The sequence below is a fragment of the Trachemys scripta genome, chromosome 24, assembly GCF_013100865.1.
Source record: "Trachemys scripta elegans isolate TJP31775 chromosome 24, CAS_Tse_1.0, whole genome shotgun sequence".
NCBI classification, from domain to species: Eukaryota; Metazoa; Chordata; order Testudines; family Emydidae; genus Trachemys; species Trachemys scripta.
In genome coordinates, this window is record NC_048321.1 from 8,256,852 (window position 1) to 8,279,714 (window position 22,863).

The 22,863-nt window shown below is 58.0% G+C and overlaps 1 protein-coding gene across 2 annotated transcripts in view; it reads left to right on the forward strand.

The window, feature by feature from the left end:
• Window positions 1-22,863, forward strand: part of SV2A (synaptic vesicle glycoprotein 2A) — a 56,658-nt gene that overhangs the window by 16,103 nt on the left and 17,692 nt on the right. For both annotated transcript variants that reach the window (XM_034756786.1, XM_034756785.1), the window contains 6 exons: window positions 12,955-13,135; window positions 15,005-15,156; window positions 17,906-18,039; window positions 18,837-18,926; window positions 20,357-20,467; window positions 21,793-21,881. In XM_034756786.1, coding sequence (XP_034612677.1) covers window positions 12,955-13,135; window positions 15,005-15,156; window positions 17,906-18,039; window positions 18,837-18,926; window positions 20,357-20,467; window positions 21,793-21,881 — 757 coding nt within the window. The remainder of the gene's footprint in view (window positions 1-12,954; window positions 13,136-15,004; window positions 15,157-17,905; window positions 18,040-18,836; window positions 18,927-20,356; window positions 20,468-21,792; window positions 21,882-22,863) is intronic.

The window sequence follows — 22,863 nt, forward strand, 5'->3', positions numbered from 1 at the left end:
TGGAGTCTGGAGGGGCTTTCGGTCCAGAGCTGAATCCACTGCAAGATCCTTGGCTACCAGGCCCCGGCTCCAAGACCAGAGTGCACGGGCCAGGGAGGATGCGCTGGCCTCCCCTTGGAGGCAGTGGCCCCTAGCGGGTAGAGACAGCGTGCCCCAGCTGTGTGGGGGAAGGGGGTGCATCTCCTGAGTCCCCCCCCCCCGAGAGGCTGTTTCAGGGGACGCCCCTCCCTCTGCGCTGGGTATGGCAGCATCCTCGCCTGGACCAGGCCTTCGCGTTTGGGTTGTACGGAGGTGGCTAGCGGCTCTTTTGGGCCGTTGCTTTTCTCTTCAGCCCAGACTGAGATCCCAGATCTCCCTCCGTGTCCATCCCTTTGGAGGGGGTGAGCGGGCTCCGTCCCCGGTTAGCACAGCCACCCTTGCTGCAGTCAGAGCTGCACCCGGGTTGCCACCTCCTCTGGGGGGTGGGGCGTTGCCTTCCCAGCGCAGGCAGGCAGGGATCCGCGGCGGGCAGCGCGGCTGTAACCTAGGAGCTAGGAGAGGAAGTCCCGTGACCCCTAGGGAAGGGTTCTGCGTAGGTCCCTGGGGGACTAAGGCTGTGCCGTGCCAGTGGCTGATGCTAAAAGAAGAACAGGAGTACTTGTGGCACCTTAGAGACTAACAAATTTATTAGAGCATAAGCTTTCGTGGACTACAGCCCACTTCTTCGGATGGCTGATGCTGTCCCTCCAGAATCTCAAATGCCGAGTCAATGAACTGAGCCTCCCCAGGAGATGGGCCTGCAGCGTTATCCCTGCTTTACACATGGGGAAACTGAGGCAGATACCGGGGCGGTGACTTGCCCTAGGTCACCCAGCAAATTGATGAAGGAGCTGGGAGTAGAAGCCAGGAATCCTGACACCCAGTCCTCTGCGGTAACCACTTGCCCCTACTCCCCTCCGAGAGCTTGGAACAGAACCTCAGAGCCAACCATCTACGGCGAAGGAGCAGTGGGAACTGTGCGGGCAGGGCCCTGTCTGACCCTAATCACCATAGTGTATCAGTACCTGAGTCATGAAAGGACTGGTCCTCCCAACCCCCTGTGAGCTAGGGCAGTGCTGTTAAGCCCCACAGTTACAGGTGGGGAAACCGAGGCACAGAGCAGCAAGTGACTTGCCCAAGGTCACGCAGCAAGTTCCTGGCAGAGCCGGGACTTGAATGCGGGTCTCCTGAGCCCCCGGCTAGTGCTCTAACCAGTAGGCAAGCTGTCCCCTTGAGCTGCCCGATATGCTGTCCTTTGCTGCCTCCCAGCTTCCTATGCTGGCCCTGGCTGGCTTGGGAGGCGGGGGGCAGCCTGGGGTGGGGGATCCTGTTCCATACAGGCCCGGTCAGTAGCCGCCTCTCCCTAGTGAGTGGCAGAGCACTGGCCGAGGGAGGAAGCGCTGTTGGGTGGGGGTGATGGCCAGGGTGTAGTGAGACAGCAGAGCTTTAAATAAAGTGCTGCTTCCCCTCTGGAGTGTTACAGCCAGCGAAGCAGAGCGTGGGCTGGAGCCCGGGGTGTGCTGGGCGAGGGAGTTCTCTTTCCTTCAAGTCTAGGTTCAATAACTGGGGAAGGATTCATCCCTCTCGCTTCCTTTGGGAGCGGGCTGCGAGAGGGAGCGTGGTCTAGTGGGGAGAGCAGGAAGGGACCAGGAACCCCAGGACTCTGGGTTCTAGTCTCTGCTCTGGGCAGGCAGTGGTGTCTAGTGGTTAGAGTCAGGGGGCCTAGTGGTAGAGTGAGGGGCCTGGGTGCCCCATAGTCCCTCCCAACCTGCAGCCCCCTGCTATCCCAGCCCCGGGCTTCCCCCAGCTCTGCCCGTGCCTTTCCATCCCAACCCATGTAGGAGAAATCCCAGGTGGACTGTGAGGTGCGCCCATATCGATATCCTGGTGCCCCAGCCTTGTCCTGCGAGGGATGAGAGTGGACGTCAGTCTTTATGGCCCGTTTTTCGTTTTTCTTTTCTGGTGCCCGTAGCTGGGATTTGTAGCCAGGTCTCTGGAGGCTGCGGCCCTCACCCAGGGCACCTGTCAGCTCCTGCCCCCTCTTTCATTTTTAAGTTCTGTTTGACTCCAGTAGTCGGGCCAGGCCAATGACCAGGCGAGTAGCTGGTGAGATGAGGTGCTGATCTGTGGAGCGTCAGGAGGACTCTTGTAAATCAAACTGCAGTTAGAGACTGGGTCTGGACGGTAGGATTGCCGGCTTGTATTCTGCAAGGGGAATGGGATCTAGGGGGGAGAGCAGGGTTATTTGGGGAGTCAGGACTCCTGGGTTCTGTTCCTGGCAGCGCTACTATTTCTCCTAAAAGATCGGCTCTCGGAATGATTTTGGAGCAGCTCCCTGGCCTGTGATACGGGAGATCAGACTAGGGGGGGAAACTGAGGCACAGAGAGGCCAAGCTCTGCAGGATTTGCTCAGCAGTTGGGACGTAGACCAGACCTCTCGTGTCCCCCAACAGGCCTGTAGCCCAGGTGGGATTCGCACCCGGATTGCTTGAATTGCAGGCGAATGATTTCTCCATCAGGCCACACTGCTTTCCTCACCTGACTCTGTCTCCCGGATGGATAATTGTGAGGCTAATGACAGCGAAGGGCTCAGGCAAGCACCTCGCTTGGTAGAAGCCAGCCGGAAATGGGGGGCGGGGGGCTGGATTTGTAGCCAGGGGTGGCTCGTGCTCTGAAATCCCTTTGGAGGCTGCGGCGGGCGAGAGCTCCCGGCCAGCAGTGACAGTCGGTGACTCACCCCCTGCATCGTCCTCCTCCTCCCTCTGCCGTCCTCAAACACCGGCATAATTTAGCCAATGTGAACGGCCCCACAGCTTATCTCCCTGCACCACTGACAGCCCCTCCAGACCTCGGCACTGCCGCAAAGGGCTTAGTGGGAATTAATTCCAAATGAAAGAAAGCAGGAGGAAATCTTGCCTGAGCGGCTGCAGAGAAGAGGAGTGAAGGGGTGGGGCTGCTATAATTGGGGAGGGGGGGGCAGGAGTCTGGGAACCCGGGGAAGGCCCAGAGCAGCCTGGATTTCAGGCGAGTTTTGTGCTAGAGGAAGGCACCGGATTGACGCCCCCAGCACGCGGCGATTTGAGCAGGTGCAGGCCGCACTGCGGCAAAGCTCGCTCTCCCGCCCACCTCGAGCACTGCCCGTCACAGCCCTGAGCGGGAGCTACCCCCCCTTGAAAGAGCCGTGGAGATGGGGAAGGGAGTCCCCCCTCCCACTTGTGGGGTGCTCAGTCTCCACAACCCTTTCAATCCTTGGCCTGTCTGCGGAGTCCGTCCGCCCAGGGGCTGTGAGCGGGGCACCTCCCTGTCCTGCTAGGAACTAGACTGAGCCCCAGCAAACTCGTCGCATGCAGGCGTCGCCAGATGACAGCCACGCCCGGGCCTGAGCGTGAAAAGCGCCTTCGCCCCATCCCCCTGGCCCAGCCCCCAGGAGCTGCTCTGTCGCTGCTTGGTGTGGCCCTCTGGAGATCTCCAGCTGCGAGAGCTGTTGTTGGCCCCGTGCATAGGGCAGGGCAGGAGTGCGCGTGCATGGGGATGCGTGCAAGACGAGACACGGGCAGGGGGTGGGGTGTGCAGGATGAGCACAGGTGGAGGGATAAGCAGGGGGAGGGCGTGTGTGCGTGTGCCAGGGGCCTCGTGTGTGCAGGGGAAACATGCGTGTGTCTGTGTGGAACCACGAGGCAGCGCCCAGCTGTGCGGGAGGCTGGTTCCCGTTCGCGTTTGCTTAGCGGCCGGCCCGGCCGGCCCCTTGCGTTGCCCCTTCCAGCACTTTAGGGAGACAGTCACTTGCACTGACGGGATCTGGGCTGTGGAGCGGTTCGTCGGGGAAGCTCCTCGTCCTGCCTTATGCTCCCCATCCCCAGTGGACTCCGGCCCTTTCGGTGAACTCCCACTGGTGGGGCCCGGCATGAACTCTGGAAGCAGTTGCCAGGAATATCTAGCTGCTAATTCAGTGCTTGGATTTGCTTGGGCCTCTCTCCGTGGTCCCCCTCCCAGAGCTGGGAATAGAACCCAGGAGTCCTGACTCCCAGCCCCCCTGCTTTAGCCACTAGACCCAACTCCCCTCCCACCACTGGACTAAAAAACCCAGGAGTCCTGACTCCCAGCCCCCCTGCTTTAGCCCCTCCCAGAGCTGGCAATAGAACCCAGGAGTCCAGTCTGCCTCTCGGTGTAGCTCACCCCAGGACTAATAACTACAGTTCCCTCCCCACCCATGGTTCCCAGGACACGTGTTCTGAATTGGCTGATGACAGCCCCGGTCCTGGCCCGTGCCTGGCTGTCTGCGGATTTGAGGACTAATTCCTTAGGCTTCAAGATCTCTCCCTTTGATAAGCCACCGCCCGTAACCCTGAGCCTGCCAGTCACTGGCATGTCCCCTCATCAGCTCCTCTCTCCCCCGGCACCCTTAGCAGCAGCCGGAGCATTTCCTTCCCGAGCTTCGCACTGCGCTGCACATCTCATTACGGGGGAGGCTGGCTTTATTCTCTGCCTCCCTCGCTGGCCCTGCAGGCTTCCCGGAAAAGGCCCATCTCTCATGCCCCCCCAGTCCAGCCACCTTTCCGAAGCATGTGGCTTGTGCTCGGATGAAAGGGCCTGTGGCAGGGGCGCGGTCAGGACTCTGCCTGTCTTCTGAGCATGGGGGGAGGCGGGGAGCTGTTTCTGCAAAGGGTCAGATCAACTCCACTTCCACCATCGCTCTTGGAGCCGGTGCGCAGGGGGATATAGGGCTCAGCTGAACATGCTCGGGGGGGAGTTGCAAACACTCTGCTTGGAAACGTTTTCCCCGCGTGTCTCCCTCCTCTCCTCGCTTTACTTGATGTACCCCAATAGTCTGCAGGAACGGTTACCCCATAGCCCCAAGCGCGGCCGAGGTGGCTGGGGGCTTTGACTGGAGAACAGTGTAGTGTTTGTCTTTAGGGAGGCTGTGCCTAAAAAGAACCATGAGTGGTTTGTTCCTCCCCCGCCATGGCTGAGCCCCCAATTCTGGTGGGCTTTGGGGGGCACCTCTGTCGGTGTCGAAGAGCTCCTCCGTGCCAGCTGCAGGGCAGAGCGGTGTTGGGATGTCACGCTGCGGCGCTTGACAGTGCCGAATTCAAACGTAAACGTGACCGATAAAGCCATTGGGTTTGTTACCATGCCGCGCTTCCGGGGCGCGGAGGACAGGGCCTCCTGCAGACCGGCGATCTCTCTTGTAAGCCCCGCAGAGCTGGCTGGGTCTGTGCCCGGGTCCCACCTGGGGCCGTGCTCTTGGCAGCTGTTGTGAGCTCAGCCGGATTAAGTGGCATCGGAATCTGGTTGGGAGACTTCCAACGGGGCGACTTGACCCTGGTGCCCTTCCCTTTGAAGCCACGGCCTGGGCAAGGCGGTGCCAGGGGCACTATGGTCACACGAGACTTTACCCCAGTGCAAGTAGGAGAGCCAGGACTCTGAACAGCTGCCGTGCACTTAAAGGCTCCAAGCATTAGAAGGGAAGGGTCAGAGGAAACGGAGCTGGAGAGAGGGGACCCCCCTGCAATACACAGCAGGAATCCAGGACGGGCGGGAGTTTGGAGCTGGCTTGGTGGAGGAGCCAGGGGGCGAGAAGGACGAATCAGCCCTTGGCTGCTCCTGGTTCGGATCCTCCAGGAGGCGCGAGGCGGCTGTTGGAAACCAGAGTGGGGGCTTGCGTCCCCTGCCAGTGCTCAGTGCAGCACGCAGGGCGACGGGGATCCAGCGGCAGGTCAAACTACTGAGCACGGGTGCTGCGAAGGACTGAGCCCCGGGGGAACCTGTGACGCGAGGGGGCAGTCGGGGGGCACCTTGCACACTGGGCGGGGCGTGTGGCCGCGTTGCAAGCTTATTGGAGGCTATGCAGGGCAATGCAGCTGGGTTTCCCTGGCATGAAGGGGGAGATGGGCCTCACGCGCCCGGCTCTGGTTGACATGTGTATTCTGCTGTGGGAGCTGGGCCCCATCAGCCTGGGGACTCCAGGTGGATCTGGCCGCTGGGAGCGTTACGCTGCTTCCAATCAGCAGGTGGGGTGGGGGGAGGACAGACCCCAGGGCCGGTGGTGGAGGAGCCAGATGGGGTATAAGCGGGATGCAGCAACGGGGAGTGGAGAGAAGCCATCTCTGGATCCTGGTGCTGGAGGGAAAGGGTGGCTGAGAGGGGACAGTCTCCGTGTCCCATTCCCGTCCCCTGTGCCAGCCGTTTGATTATTTACCATTGTGGTAGCATCTAGCAGCCACAAGCATGGATCCCTATTGTGTGGGGTGCTGTACGGGCCATGGGCTGGGACCCCCCCCCCCAGCCCGGGGCTGTGCGCGGGGTGGGCTGTGCCCCCCCCCCTCACCCTCCGTGCAGGGTGCTGTACGGGCCATGGGCTGGGACACTCCACTCCCCCGACTTCCGGGGCACTGTACAGGCACATAACCAAGAGCTGGGCCCTACCCCAAAGAGCTACCAATCTAAGATGGGAGATTTGCTCCTGGGGCACAGACCCGAGACCTGGCAGCATGGGCACCGAAGGCTGCTCCCGAGGGAAACTAATCATGCCCGGGCGGACGAGCACAAACTCTTCCTTTAGGGTTGAATTGAGGGGCAATCTCTGCTCTCCCTGTGTGTCCCCCCCAGCCCTGGATTCAATGGGATGGCGCCTGGGTGGAGGACAGTTTCTGGCTGGATTAAGTGGGAGGGTGGGAGCAGACTGGACAACCTGCTGGAAAATGCCCCCTACGGGAACAATCCTGCACCAGCCTCGAGGTTCCGCCAGGTCGTTCCACCTCGAACGTCTCTGGCCCTGATTCGCGGGGTACGTCTGTGCTGCCGTCATGGGGTGTGGTCTGCGCCAGCTTCTCTCTAGCCAGCCTGAGTATCCATCGCTGTGCAACCACAGCAGCGTGGCCTTCAGTTCCAGCCCGCCCCTGTACCCTGGCTCCCTCCTCGGCAGCCTGTGCTGCTGCAGCTTCACTGCTAGTGGTACCCGAGCCAGCTAGCTCAAAGCTCCCGCCTCTGCTGTGTGGACGTAGTCTTAGTCCCACTCCGGCAGCACAAAGGGCGTGGAAACAGCCCTCTGAGAATCCCACCCCCATGCAAAGGCCTTCCCAGCTGGTGCAGAGCTGGCATACGGGCCTTGCACCCGCCCCGTTCCCAGCCCCCGGCGTGGGGGTGGATTAGGGGCGTGGCTAGAGAGCACTGCACTATGGGGAGCCTTTTGATTCCTATGGGAAACAGAATGTGAGTTAGAGCAGCCCCGAGGCTGCTGTAATTTACAGCAGGGTTGGACAGAAGCTTGCATGACCCCAGAATATGTGGGGTGGGTAAAGGGGCTTAGGAGCTCTCTTACCTCCCTGCCCCAAGTGGAGGAAGGGCGGGACCATTAATCAGGCACCCTGGTTCCAAAGCCGTATGGCTCCTGCCAGCTGTAGGCTCGATCGCTTGAGGAATAGGGTTCTTCCTGGCTCCATTTGGAAATATAGATGCCCCCTTGCCACATGTTCCCCCTTCCCCGAATCCCCCCCAATCTCTCCAGAAGAAAATGGTTGTGGCTTTTTGCTCTTCCATGAGGCCTGTCACCTTGTATCACGCTGACGCATGGCCCTGTGACTGCAGCTCAAATCGAAATGAAAGGCAGGATAAAAATAGCTGCCTCTCCTCTGCGTGCGCTCTGCCTCCCGGCACTCCGCTGCTTTGCTGTGGTGGCAGGCTTCCCACCCCGCCAATAAGTCAGTTCTTCCGGCCCAGGAGCCCATCTGGACTTTGTCTCTTAGTTTTGCTAGTCAGGGCTGGTTTATGATTTCTCACTGGGCAATTTCTCCCCTGTGTTTTAAGTGGATTCAGCACTGGCGAAAGGGCTGGTTTGACCGCCCCGCAGACCAGGGCCTCCTATGCATGCAACTAGGATAGGCGTCGGGGTGAGCTTCCCCTAAATACGGCCCGTCGTGGCCATGCCCCAACCCTGCCCTGCAGGATTCACTTTCTGGGCCTGTGCAGTCCTGGTGGGGACCCAGTCTTCCAGCTGGAGCCACCAGCTGCTGCGTGGACCGGAGAAGGATCAAGGCATCACAGACCCTGTTTTAAGGCACGATCTTTAGGGCAGGGCATGGGCGCCTGTGCTGAAGTTGGCAGGCTTTGTACAGGTTTCCCATTGATTCTCAGGAGCAGGATTAGTGTGGCGGGACGTGGGGTGTGGACAGCTCAAGCTTGTACTTATCCCGCTGGTGTCTGCAGACATCGAGAGCGCCTGCATTATGTCCCGGCACCGGTTTGGTCCAACGAGCAGCAGCCTCGTTCTTCCCATGAATACACTGGTGTAAAACGGGAGTCGGGGGGGTGCAGGAGTCTTTCCCTCATCGCTCTGTTGACTGGTCCTGCAATCCAATCCTTGAGCCCGGACAGACCCTTCCTCGGACCTGCCTGTGTGGATCGATTGCAGGGTTGGGGCCATAGCTTTGGGTTCCCTTTTGGGATGAAAGCCCCTCTGGAAACGTCAGGGAGCCCAGACTGGGTCAGTTCTGTTGGACGTGTCGATTTTCAGGCGAGAAGGGACCGTTCTGATCATCTCGTCTGCCCTCCTGCACAGCCCAGCCTGGAGAACCTCCCCTAGCGATTCCTGCATGGAGCCCGTAACTTCTGGTTGAGCTCGGATGTGTCTCTGAGAAAGAGGTGGCCAATCTGGAAGGATGTTGGGAGCTCGGAAAGGGTTCAGAGAAGAGCCACAAAAGTGATTAAAGGATTAGAAAACCTGCTGGAAGCTAAAGCTAGACTGGAAATAAGGTGTAAGTTTTTAACAGGCAGAATAATTAACTCACCCAGGGTTGCGGTGGATTCTCCATCACGGGCAATTTTAAAATCCAGATGGGATGTTTTTCTACAAGACCTGCTCTAGGAATTATTTTGAAGCAATTCTCTGGCCTGGGTTACCCAGGAGGTCAGGTTAGATGATCAACAATGGTCCCTTCTGGCCTTACATCTATGAATGTAAAGACTCAAGTGATGGAGAATCCCCTATGTCCCTAGATGCGGTGTTCCCGGGGTTCAGACCCCCTCACTGTTGCAAAATGTGTACCTTATTTCTAGTCTGAATTTATCTAGTTTCAGGCCATGTCTACACTATGGGGACTATCCTGGCACAGCTACGGTGCCCTACTATGTTGGCATAACCCCATAGAGTAGACCCAGCCTGAAGCAATGGAAGGGGTTTTTCCATTGGTGTAGGAACACCACCTCCTTGACCAACGGCAGCTAAGTCAATGGAAGAATTCATCCGTTGCCCTAGCTGCATCTACACTGGGGATTAACAGATTTATTTGGGCATAAGTTTTTTACCCACGAAAATTTATGCCCAAATAAATCTGTTAGTCTTTAAGGTGCCACCGGACTCCTCGTTGTTTTTGTGGATACAGACTAACACGGCTACCCCCTAATACTGGGGATTAGGTCAATATCGCTACAGTGGTGTGACTCTCTTGCTGAGACGCAGGTTTTCCAGGTCTCAGATCATTCTTGTAGCTCTCTTCTGAACCCTTTCCAATTTGTCAACAGCCTTGTTGAAGTACAGACACCAGGACTGGATCCGGCATCCAGCAGCTCCGTGCAAAGCACGGATCTGCAGTGTCTGAAACTGAAAAGAGTGAATGACAATTCTTCAGATTATTTTTTTGGAACGAAATGATCCGTTTAACTCATTTTGGGTTGGTTTTCGGTTCTTTCACCTTTTTTTTTTAAAACTAACGTTGAAGTAAAATTTGAAATGGAAAATGGTTTTGAATTGAAAAGTTTTGCTTAAAAAATGTGGAAATGAAACATTTCAAAATTTGGGGGGAGGTTTTTTGGGGGGGCAGGGTTGATTGAAACAATTTAACGAATTTGATACAAATTCGCAAAATGTTTTGGTCAACAAAAAATCTGCATTTTTTTTCATCCTGAAACGATTTCAGATGGAAAATGTTGCCCAGGGCTAGTATCCGTTGACGGTCTCACCAAAGCCTTATACAACGGTGATAACACATCTCTGCTTTTGCTGAGTGTTCTCCACCTTATCCATCCAAGGACTGCATTTCCCCGCCTGCCACCAGCCTTGGGTTTTTCCTGTTTCGTGGGTGGGTTTATGACTATAGTCTGGAATTCAGACATTGTAAAGTTGTTACACCAGCTTGAGTGATTTATTGCTAATATTAGTCCGGTGTTACCTCATTGTTTTGCCTCCAGCTGGTGTCTCTTGCCTTATACTTAGAGTGTGAGCTCCTTGGGGGCAGGGACTGGCTCTTTGTTCTGCGTTTGTACAGCACCTAGCACCTGAGGGGCCTGGCCCACGGCTGGGGCTCACGGGCGCAGCCATGATACAGGACAATTAACGCTGACTGTCCCGCGGGGCTTGGAGAGTCCATTTTGCGGCTGGAAAATTGGTTTTGCCCTTGTGCCCTTTGGTCAGGGAATTGACTTGGCGAAAGTCACCCAGCGGGTCAGCAGCAGAGCTAGGAATAGGACGCAGGCCAGCACCCTCCCCAGGAGCCCACACAGGCTCCGTAGTTGCCTTCAGCCAGCTGTCTGGGCGCTGCGTTGGTGATAGGTGGCTCGTTCCACAGGAGCAGCCAGTGCTTAATTTGGGCCAGGGCCGGCACCTCTGGGCTTGGCAGTTCCTAGCCCCGGCGTCTCTGGGCTTGGCAGTTCCTAGCCCCGGCGCCTCTGGGCTTGGCAGTTCCTAGCCCCGGCGCCTCTGGGCTTGGCAGTTCCTAGCCCCGGCACCTCTGGGCCCAGGGCTGGCGCTTCCATTTAGGTGACCTAGGCGGTTGCCTAGGGCAGCAGGATTTGGGGGGCGGCATTTTGCCGCCCTTGGCGTCAATTCTGCGGCGGGGGGTCCTTCTGTGCTCCGGGTCTTCGGTGGCAATTCTGCGGCGGGTCCTTCACTCGCTCCGGGACCCGCCGCCGAAGTGCCTCGAAGACCGGGAGCGCGGAAGGACCCCCCGCCTAGGGTGACCAGATGTTCCAATTTTATAGGGACAGTCCCGATTTTGGGATCTTTTTCGTATATAGGCTCCTATTACCCCCCACCCCCTGTCCCGATTTTTCACACTTGCTGTCTGGTCACCCTACCCCCGCCTAAGGGCGGCAAAAACCCTGGCACCGCTCCTGTCTGGGCCTGCTGCATCAGTTAGGAATGTAAAAAAAATGGCTTGATTTTCATTATAAGTTAAGGCCTGGGAGCAGATGCCTGGCCCCGGTGGGGGTGTGAGTGATTCCAGGCCGTGAGAACTGAGGGGCACGTCCCTGGCGGGAGAATCTGGGCTCTGGCTGGCCACGGGCAGCGACCGGGCAAGCGGCAGCCATGAGCGATTGCCATGTGTCTGCCTTGGAGAGCCGTCCCCTGGATTGAACGGGCAGGATTTGGCGAGAACTCCTCTACCATGGTGCAGCCGCGGCATCTCCTGAAAGTGACGTGAAGGGCACGGGGGCCGGGAGAGCCCGCCAGCCTCCAGGGGGGAGTGACTCAGCATGTCTTCTTTGTGTGTGTGGGGGGGGGGGGGGGGTTCGTCCTTGTCTCAGACCGCTCACGGGGAGAGGAGCTGGGCACGACGCAGATGAGGGTCTGGCCTGCGTAGGCGGGAGGATGTTTCTCTCCCCCGGGCTAGGCCGACAAGCCCGGGCGGCTGCGGGGGCCGAGTTAGCCCTCTTGGCTTTAGCTGCCCGGTGGGCCGTGAAATCCCCGGGACGAGGGATCAGGATTGTGCTAATCACGCAGGTCGACAGCTGCCGTCGCCGGGGTGCGAACGTGCCGCTTTGGAGTCCCCCCCCACACCCACGCTCTGCCACGTCAGGATCGGAGGCTGGGGGTGAAGGGATTCGTTTCCCCTCCGTACTGATGCGATCGGCGGCTCAGAGCTGCACTGCGACACAACTGCCCCCCCCCGCGCCCCCATCTCCCCCTGTGCTCACCCTACCCTGCAACATTACAGGGACACCCCACTGCACCCCTGTGCTCTGCCCCCTAACTCAACCCTGCAGCATCCCAGGAACCTGCCCACATCTCCATCTGCGCTCAACCCCGTCCCCCCTGCTCATCTCAGCCCTGAAGTGTGACATCGTGTCCTCTGCTCCTCCATTGCCCCTTGGGCCCGCCCCCCCCACCCCGATCTGCAGCATGAAACAGTCCCCTCTGCACCCCCTGTTTCCCCCTGTGCTCTGCCCCCCAGCTCAGCTGTACCCCATAGCACATTTCCCCATTTCCCCCTTCCCATCCCCCGCCATGCCCTGCTCCCAGCTACGGCTGCCCGCCTGGCTGACAGTGCCCCGTGCGGCACAGGGCTGCCCCTCGTACCAGTCCCGTTAGCCAGGGCTCCCCTTGCGCTTCCATCCCCCAGTGGAAGAGAAGTGCAGCAAGAAATTAGCCACGGGTTGCTGGAACAACTTGGGAGATCACAGCCCTTGCTGGCAGGACAGGCGGGGCGGGGGTGGGTGGGAGTGGGGGCGCTGGGAGCCGCACAGAGCCACCAGCCAGAAGAGTGATGGGCTGCCCGCTATGGGAGAGAGGGATCTTCATCTCCTATGAGCTCCTAATTCGTTGGGTTTGGGGTTCAGACACAGCATGGGTGGCAGGACTGCTGGGTTCTCTCCCCAGCTCTGGGAGGGGAGTGGGGTCTAGTGGTTAGAGCAGGGAGGCTGGCAGCCAGGACTCCTGGGTTCTCTCCCCAGCTCTGGAAGAAGCATGGGGTCTCGTGCATAGAGCACGGGGTTGAGTGTGGAACCCAGGAGTCCTGACTCTTCTTCCCCCTGTTCTAACTGCCTGCCTCCTAGAAGTTGTTGGGCTACCCGCCTGCCACGCTCCACCCCAGCACCTGCTGCTTGGCGTTAGTGGCCGCATGGCCCTTGCACGGATATGCTCTGCTGAGCCCAGAGGCGAGGGAGCTCCAGGGCTGTGCGTTACTGCTGACAGGTGCCGCTCTGTTTGCTGTGTCCCTCCAGGCCTCATCGTCTACCTGGGCATGATGGTGGGAGCGTTCCTGTGGGGCGGCCTGGCGGATCGGATCGGCCGGAAGCAGTGCCTCCTTATCTCCCTCTCGGTCAACAGTGTCTTCGCCTTCTTCTCCTCTTTCGTGCAAGGTTACGGCACCTTCCTCTTCTGCAGGCTGCTCTCCGGAGTGGGGTAAGGGAGGCCCGCCAGGAGCCAGCCTGTTGGATGCTCTGCTGGGAGGGTGGCGTGGGGCCCAACGGGAAGGTCCACCTCTGGCCGTGTCATGGCAGGTGGATCGAAACAGATCCTGAGCCATTTCCAGTCTCCGTGCACCATGTTTGTAGGTGGGGTGGAAAACCCGTTTCCCGGAGCTTTTAGAGCCACTGAGGTCTGCTCTGGGCCAGGTCAGAACTGGGATGGTCTAGTCTGGGATGCTGGGTGAGCGGTGGTATCCGAAGAGAAGGAGCTAGGTAGACCTGTGGTCGGAGCTGCTACATGAGAGGCGGTCGGGAGGCCATAGCAGATGGGCCAGAGGCTGGATACGTTATGGCAGAAGGTGGGAAACTGGCAGAGATGGGCCAGTGGTCAAATGGGTGGCAGCTGGTGGGATGCCAGTAAGGTCTGATCTGAAATGGCAGGAGGTGGGGTTACTGGACCATATGGACCAGTGGGTTTGATCCAAAATGGCAGGAGGTGGGGATACCAGACTGTAGGGATGAGTGGTTTGATCTGAGATGGCAGGAGGTGGGGACACCAGAATGTATGGACCAGTGGTTTGATCTGAGATGGTAGGTGGTGGGGATACCAGACTGTATGGACCAGTGGTTTGATCTGAGGTGGCAGGAGGTGGGGATACCAGACTGTATGGACCAGTGGTTTGATCCGAGGTGGCAGGAGGAGGGGATACCAGACTGTATGGACTGGTGGTTTGATCTGAGGTGGTAGGAGGTGGGGATACCAGACTGTATGGACCGGTGGTTTGATCTGAGATGGCAGGAGTTGGGGATACCAGACTGTATGGACTGGTGGTTTGATCTGAGATGGCAGGAGGAGGGGATACCAGACTGTATGGACTGGTGGTTTGACCTGGAATGGAAATGTCCCGGGAAATTCTGTAATATTTTTCCATCTGCTCCCTTCCCCCTGGACATCCTGCCCAGATTCTCCCTCCCTCCCCTCTGATAATCTCAACGCAGCAAGTACCAGCTCATCCAGGGGGCTCCATCCCCTGTTAGGGTCCCACCCTCGAATCCCCGCTGCTCATGCTAATGGAGGAGCCCGGCTGGGAGATCAAAGGTGGCCACTGATATGGAAGGTGCGACTTGAAGTGATTTGTCCGAGGTCACCCAGCAAATCAGTAGCTAGTCCAGAAATAGGACCCAGGAAGCCTGTCTCCCTCCCCTGTCCTCTAACCCCTAAACTCTCTTCTCCCAGTGGGTTTATAAGCCAAGTTGCCACTTTGCCTGCTCAAGCTAGCTCCCACATCTGGGCAGGAAAGCAGGTGCCGTAATGAATTGAGATGCTAATGCCGCGTGCACCTCTGAATTCCCCTTCTCTGGGGAGCACCGCCTGGAATCTGCCAGCAGAAATCTGCTGGTAATTAAGGTAATTAAGAGCAGGCTTCCCCGAGAAAACCAACGCTGTGGAAAGGAACGTCCAGACCCAGTGCCGGAATCCGGCCAGGCTGGTGTCTCTGCAATGGATGTGGAACAAGAGGCAGTCTGGGATCTCTTTCCCCCCCCCACCCTGCCCTAAGCAAACACGTAATTCATCTAGCCCAGGTATATGACCTGCTCCACCCGCTGCCTATCTAACTTGGTATCCTCCACTACCTGCTGCTACATTTGATCAGGCTGATGGTGCATCAGGTCTGCTTTCCTGGCTTCAGAGGACGGTGTTAAAACCTCAGCACCTTGTAGTAGGGCGCGGACGAGTCCTTCCTGACCCCCCATTCCCATTTGGCAATGAGCTTATGCCCTGAAGCATGAGGATCGCCAGCCCTTGCAGGCTCTCTCCTACTGGAAGCTGTTCTGATCCATGTTTTCTTCCTCCCTTTCCCAGCATCGGGGGCTCAATCCCCATTGTCTTCTCCTACTTCTCGGAGTTCCTAGCTCAGGAGAAGCGAGGTGAGCACCTGAGCTGGCTCTGCATGTTCTGGATGATCGGGGGCATCTACGCATCAGCCATGGCTTGGGCCATCATCCCTCACTACGGTAAGAGAAAATGGGGCTAGCTGGTGCTCCCATCCCCCTTGTGCTGGGAAAGCCACCGTGGTCTCTCCCCTCTTGCTCCAGCAAAGACTGTGTCAAAGAATGGGTGGGTCAGGGGTTGGTAGTAATGGACTATGGATAGGAGTGGCTGAAAATTTTCCATCCAAACTGTTTCCTGATAAAAAATTGGATTTTTTACTGAATTATTATTATTTTTTTTTGCAAGAAGTGTCTGCTTCCCTCAGAAAATCCCGTAGTGCCTCAAAGTGGAAACATTTTGATTCAGAAATACCACCATGGTGCATCATGGGAGTTGTAGTTTGGGTGCCTCCTGTCCCCCATTTTCCTCTATGGGCTGGACTCCTGGGCCGGACTCCATCTCCCATGATGCACCATGGCTAGGGCTTCTGAAGATGCACCACCTCCCCTTTCCAAGTGGGGGGGAGACTGTGGTGCATCATGGGACATGGAGTCCAGCCAGGCAGCCTGGCCTATAGAGAACAGGGCACCCGAACTACAGCTCCCATGAGGCACCAGATTGGCATTTCCGAATTGAAATCTTTAGGTATTCAAAATTTTCCAGGGAGGGAACCCCACATTTTTTGGACCAACTTTAGCTCTGTAGCCCCTACCACTCCAGTTCACACCAGTTGTCACAGTCTAGCTGTCTGTGTGGATTGTGTTTTGCCATCCCAGCCGTTCGCAGCCCCAGGCTGGCAGCCTCAGCAGAGACATCTGGTGGGCCTGAACTCCCCTCTTGCGCCTGCCCTGGGCCAGGCCACACTGGTAGTGTAGGAGCAGAGGGCATGTGTGTAGGGGGACGCTGGCCCCGAAGCTGACTCTGAGACGTGCCCTGGCTGGGATGTGGATGCTAACAACATCCAGGGCTCCTGTGCGTCAGACCAGGGGCTTTGTTATGTGCACTAGGCTGAACTGATTGCAAGAGAAGGAGTTAGGAAAGAAATTCCCTTGCCAAGGGGGCGTGTTGGGGTGGCAGGCAGTCTGGGATGGCATTTAAACCCTGAGTGCCAGGTTCTGGACTGCTCCAAGAGTGTCAGTCATGCCAGCAAGGCTGCCTGCCGGCCACTGGGAGCCGAGCTCCTGCTTTGCTCCTCCCACACTCTTCCAGTTCCCGACCACACCCTTGGGATGGGAGCTGGCTTGGTTGGGGGAATCGGGGTCATGCTGGGGAGGGTGCTGTGCAGAAAGGGGGAAGCTGATACTTAATGGGGGTAGGCAGGAAAGCCCTAAGGAGGTAGAGGAAGGAGGAAGGGGGCAGGAATGGAGACGAAGACGCAGCTGCTCCTGGTGGGGTGGAAATCTCCCCCCACGCTCCTCCACTTAAGAACCTAAGAACTTAAGAATGGTCACATTGGGGCAGACCAGTGGTCCACCTAGCCCAGTATCCTGTCTCTGACCATGGCCAGGTTTAGGGACACCCTGAGCATGGGGTTGCGTCCCTGACCATCTTGGCTAACAGCCATTGCTGGACTTATCCTCCAGGAACTGATCTCGTTCTTTTTTGAACCCGGTTGTGCTTTTGGCCTTCACAACATCCCCTGGCAACAAGTTCCACAGGCTGACGGTGTGTTGGGTGAAGTCGTACTTCCTTATGTTGGCTTTTAACCTGCTGCCTATTAATTTCGTCTGGTGACCCTAGTTCTTGTGTCAGGTGAAGGGGTAAATAACACTTCCCAAGCCACTTTCTCCCATTCCTGATTGTATAGACCTCCCTCATATCCCCCTCCTTAGTTGTCTCTTTTCTAAGATAAACAGACCCAGGCTTTATAATCTCTCCTCATATGGAAAACATTCTAGCCCCCTAATCATTTTTGTTGCCTTTCTCTGCACCTTTTCCAATTCTAATCTATCTTTTTGAGATGGGGTGACCAGAACTGCCCGCAGTATTCAAGTTGTGGGCGCACCATGGCATTATATAGTGGCACTATGATCCTTTCTGTCTTATTATCTATCCCTTTCCTGATGGTTCCTAATATTCTGTTCGCTTTATTGTCGGCCACCGCACATTGAGTGGAGGTTTTCAGAGAACTATCCACAATGACTCCAAGAGCTCGCTTGTGAGAGAGAGAGGTGTTGTTGTTTATTACTTCTCATAACACAAGAACTAGGGGTCACCAAATGAAATTAATGGGCAGCAGGTTTAAAACAAATAAAAGAAAGTATTTCTTCACACAACGCACAGTCAACCTGTGGAACTCCTTGCTAGAGGATGTTGTGAAGGCCAAGACCATAGCAGGGTTCAAAAAAGAACTAGATAAGTTCATGGAGGATAGGTCCATCAATGGCTACTAGCCAGGATGGGCAGGAATGGTGTCCCTAGCCTCTGTTTGCCAGAAGCTGAGAATGAGCGACAAGGGATGGATCACTTGATGATCACCTGTTCTGTTCATTCCCTCCGGGGCACCTGGCACTGGCCACTGTCAGAAGACAGGATACTGGGCTAGATGGACCTTTAGCCTGACCCAATAGGGCCAGTCTTATGTTCTTATGTGAATGGTAACAGCTAATTTGGACCCCATTGTTTTGTTTGTATAGTTGGGATTAGTTTTTCCAATGTGCTTTACTTTGCACGTATCCGCACTGAATTTCATCTGCCCTTTTGTTGCTCAGTCACCCCATTTAAGGAGATCCCTTTGTGACTCTCGGCAGCCAGCTTTGGATGTAACTATCTTGAGTTCTACCACTTCTCACTCCTCCTCCTCCTGTTTTTCGCTCCTCTCCTGTTCCCCAGGCTGGAGTTTCCAGATGGGCTCCGCGTACCAGTTCCACAGCTGGAGGGTCTTTGTCCTGGTCTGCGCCTTCCCCTCTGTCTTTGCCATCGGCGCTCTCACCACCATGCCCGAGAGCCCACGCTTCTTCCTGGAGGTAAAGGCCGTGTGGCTCGATGCGGGGAGGGAGTCAGAAAGGACTAATCTGTGCGTGTCCGCGTTTGGGGCCCTGGGCTGGGCTGCAGCAGGATCTAAGGCAAAAAGGGGGCACTGGCTGGCTCTGGGGTATGGGGATCGGATCCTGAACTGGCCCCCAGCTCTGCTCCAACCTCCTGCAGTAGAAACTAGAGCTAGGCCAGGAGCAACGTCAGATGGGACTATCTGAGACGGGGCTTTGGGGGCACCGCCCCAGGCCTAGCAACAAACCCATCATCCTCAATAGTGAACAGCTGCCCCAGGACTGAATTCCACCCTTGCCCCGAAGGGGGGCAATGCAGAAAGCTGGGGCTTCCGTACGAGCTCTGGGGATGGAGAGGTGGCTCCTGTACCCAGGACCTGTCAACCCAGCAGTACCTGTTACCAAATCAGCAGCTAGGAGCAGGGATGGTGCTTTGAGCCCGCTGGCAGCATGGGGCGTCCCATGGCTCTACCGTTTGCTTGGGTGACTCGTGGCCATGCCCCCGAGCACAGGTGGGGCATGATACCTGGAGAGCGGCGACACCTGGCTCAGGGCCTGGTCTGAGAGGGTTTGAGAACAGCTGGCCTAGGTGACCCTAATTCTTAGGGGCATTTCCTGCATGGCTGACCTGCCTTCAAGCCAGGAAGCATGGGGCAGTGGGGTGCCCCTTGTAGGCTGAGTTGCAGTAGCCCAGGTGCCTAGCACTGGGGGCTCTGGAAGCGCTGGCAGTGGGGGGCAGCCTGCCCCACGCTGCCCCCTTGGATTTTCTCTTGCAGAACGGGAAGCATGACGAGGCCTGGATGGTGCTGAAGCAGGTTCACGACACCAACATGCGAGCCAAGGGCCACCCCGAGAGGGTGTTTTCGGTAAGCGCCGCTCGGTCGCTCCCCCCGGCTGCTCTGGTCCCCCGGGGCAGAGGAGAGACCTTTAGGCTAGAGGAGAGAGGGGCGAGCCAAGGAAAACGCTTGTCGGTGGTGACGGAGGAGGGTGTCGTGAGTAGGGCACTGGGCTGGGAGTCAGGAGACCTGGACCTTATTCCCAGCTCTGCTGCTGAGTTTGGACAAATCGCTCCCTCCTTGTGCCTGGGTTCCCCGCCTGTAAATAACGACGACGACCCCTAGCTCTTTCCATCAGCAGAGCAGTATCGTTGTCCCCATTTCACAGCTGGGGAAACTGAGGCACAGAGTGGGGCAGCGATGTGCCCAAAGTCACCCAGCAAGCCGGGAATAGAACTTGAGTCTTCTGAGTCCCAGCCCAGTGCTCTATCCACTAGGCCATTTCCCTACCTCTTGGGGGGGGGAGGGTGGTTGAGAGTCTAAAACCCGCTTGTGGGTTATTAGGGGAATAGGGTGCCAGCTGCCTCTTTTGGGCCATTGGTGGGATAGGGACCCCCCCGTGCAGGGATTGCTAATGCTATTTTTGTTCAAAATAATTTCTATCACCCCAGAAATATAACAGGCCCTGCACCATGGAACCTGGCATCTTCCACACCAAAGCACAGACCCAGCCTCCAACCCCCTGAGCTAAAGGAGTAACTCCGTTAGCTGGTAGCAGTAATAGGCCATTATCCTCTATATGGGCCAGTTGCTAGAGGGTAACGTGGTACGCTGGGCCAGCATCCGACATCTAGACCAGGATTGGCTCGAGTGGGGAGAATCTGAGCCCTAGGACGAGGGGTGCTCCCCGCTGCTAGGAGCAAGGGGGGCGCTGGACTGCGGCATCAAGGCAGAGGGGGGTGGTCAGAGGGAACTGAGGGAGAATGTGAGAGGGGGAGATTCATTCCCAGCACGAGGCACAAAGCCGAGCGGGGTGGGGGAGAAGGAGCGGGGCTAGGGAGGAGAAGACCTGAGGGGCTCCGCTTGGATTCGGTGTGATTAGTTTTTCCAGTGAGCCAGTGAAAGGTGGGTGGGGGGCCGTGGGGACTGTCGGGCAGCGGGGGGGTGGGGGGGGCAGAGGGTTGAGACGGGGTGTTTGGGGACGGGAGAAGTACTCCGGGGCAGCCCGGTTCCCAACCTGGGAGAGGTCACCTCCCTGCAGGGGTGAGGCCCGGCTGCAGCATCGTGGACAAACCTGCCGCCAGGGGCAGAGATCGGGATGTAAGCTGGCACTGGTTTCCCTGGCACAGGGCGATGGGTCTTCGGCTGGTCCGCGGCCACAGGCTGGAGGGGCCGGACCGGCTGACATCTCCGCCCTCTGAGCGTCCTGCTGCCCGTGCTTTCTCCCCGCCCCATGCCGGGGGACGTCCCCCTTCTGCCCCCATGCTGCCGGTAACCTCGTCCTCCCTCCCGCCTGGCAGGTCACCCACATCAAAACCATCAAGCAGGAGGACGAGCTGATCGAGATCCAGCTGGACACCGGTACCTGGTACCGGCGCTGGATGGTTCGGATCCTGAACCTCTTGCATCAGGTAGGGCCGACCCCTGGGGACCTTGTCATAAACCCAGGAGAGCAGGGGCCAATTCCACCCTGGTCTGAGCTACACCGGGGCTGGATTCAGGCCGGAGGACGGCTCCACGCAGCCAGAATCCTCCCCCAGCGTGGCCGAGAGCTGGCAGGACGCCCCCCATGAGGCACTTGGCCCTATGTGCTGGGCCCTGGGGGGAAGCGGGGACCTCCCCCCACCCAGATGACCAGCTTTATCAGGACGTGCCAGGCAACCTCATAGCCTGGCAGGGATTGTGGGGTGACTCTTCGGGGGTCAGAGGTCAAAGCTGAGTGACCCCTTGCAAAGCGAAGGGGATTTACCTATCCAGCAACGCCGGCCTCCTTTGCCTCTGGCTGGCCTGTCCCTTGGCCAGGGCACTGCGCCCAGCGCGGGGGCGGGGGGCTTCCCCAGCTCCGCTGCTCCTCGGCTCCTCTGCCGAGAATCCGAGAGCCCTGGTCCCACAGTGACCCGGACTGGGTCCCAGTCCCCTCAGGGGATCATTCGGGCTGGATTTGAACCCGCAGCCGAGCGTGGCCACGACCGCAAGGGCGCTCTCCCAGCCCGAAGAGGGCAGGTCGTCCCTGCCTCCGTGCGGCAAGTGTGGGTTCCTGGGCGAGGGGGTTATTTGGGTGGTGCTGCAGCTGGGACTCCTGTAACACACAGACCAGCATGGCAATGTCCGGGCTCTCCCCCCTGCTCCCTGCCCGCGCCCTTCCCCTGCACCCACCCCGAGCTTGAACAATCCGCTCCAATGGGCTCCAGTCGGGCTGCATTGCCGCGACCGAGCAGGGAGGGGGATGTGGACGAGCCCAGCCGGGTCTCCAGGGCTGGCCACCTGCCTCGTGCAGTAGGGAGTCCCTTCCCAGCCAACCCCGGGCCTTGGGACTTGGTGAGGGGGGTCCAACGGCCACTCAGCGTCCTGTGTGTCCTAGCGCCCCTCCGGGCCCTGCTCTGCTGAAATCAATGGGGATTCCTGGGGGTGTGGGGTCTGCACCCCAGCCCTCTCTGTGCCCATCCCAACCCCCCTGTTGGCCCCTGTTCCTGCCCATGCATCAGCTCGCCCTATCTGCTGCTGTATTTCTCTCCATCTCCGTCTTCTTCCTCCATCGTGCCCCATCTCCCCGCTCATCCCCCCTGCCTCCATCTTCCCTCTACCTGTCTCTCTTCTTGGGTCTTTCCCCCATAGCCCCCCAGTCCCTAGCTGTCCCTGCTGGGAGCTGGGTGTGTCCCTGGCTGTGCCCGCCCCCCAGCAGAGCTGGCGTGGCGGTGAGTGGTCCCTTCATGCTCCCCGTCTCTCCCTCCTTCAGGTCTGGAGCAACTTCCTGCAGTGCTTTGCCCCCGAGTACCGGCGCGTCACGCTCATGATGATGGCTGTGTGGTTCACCATGTCCTTCAGGTGGGATGGGCGCGGGGACCCCAGGGGGAGGGGCTGGAGAGGTGATTTTGGCCCCGGTGTTGTTTGCTCTGTGTGACTTGCTGGGTCAGTTTCTTCCTGGCTCTACTCCCAGTGCGGGAGGGGATTGGCCAGGGTCTCCTCTGAGCCACGAATTATCCCGGGCTCAGTGATGCTTCCCTGTTGCACGGCGTGAAGGCCACAACATGCTTTGCAAAAGATGGAGGAATCCTGTTATGCCCATGCTACAGCCAGAGAAACTGAGGCACGGGAGGGGGGGAAGTGACTCGCCAAAGGTCAGGCAGGGTGTCAGTGGTAGAGACAAGAGTGCAACCCAGGAGTCCTGACTCCCAGCCACAACCCTGCTCTAATCTCTAGGCCCCACTCCACACACACAGCTGGGAACAAAACCCTGGAGTCCTGAGTCCCTGTCCCCTGCTCTAACCGCTACACGTACTGTCTCTGTTAGGGAGAGGTGGTCACACCCGTGTAGATCTTATGAGGGATGCGAGTATAATCCATGCAGTCTGAAGGAGGGGGACATAAGATATTGCCGCTGGGAAGGGGAATGGGGCGTGCCCAGGGAGGGATTAATACCATGTGGTTAACAGGGATTTTCCAGCAGCTGGGTATCGATGTTCCCCTGAGCCACTTTGGTGCCTTATCAGACCCCCGCCCCACCCGCTGTAGGGTTGGTGCCCAGGGTCAGAGGACAGCTCTGCAAGCCAGAGGGGGCACGCGCCCCCTGCTCATGCCGCATGAGGTCCTCCATGCGCTTCCCTTCTCCGGAGCTCCTTCTGCAGCAGTCAGTCGACGCCGTGCTGTGGTCGGCAACGGGTTGGCATTAGCCGCGGCTCTGGTTAGGGCCAGCAGGAGAACAGCTTTGTTTGTGGTGGAACCGAAAATGAAACTTTTCTAACTTTTCGGCAAATCGAAAACTTGAAAAAAAAACCAACAGAACATTTCAATCTGGGTTGGATCCTGC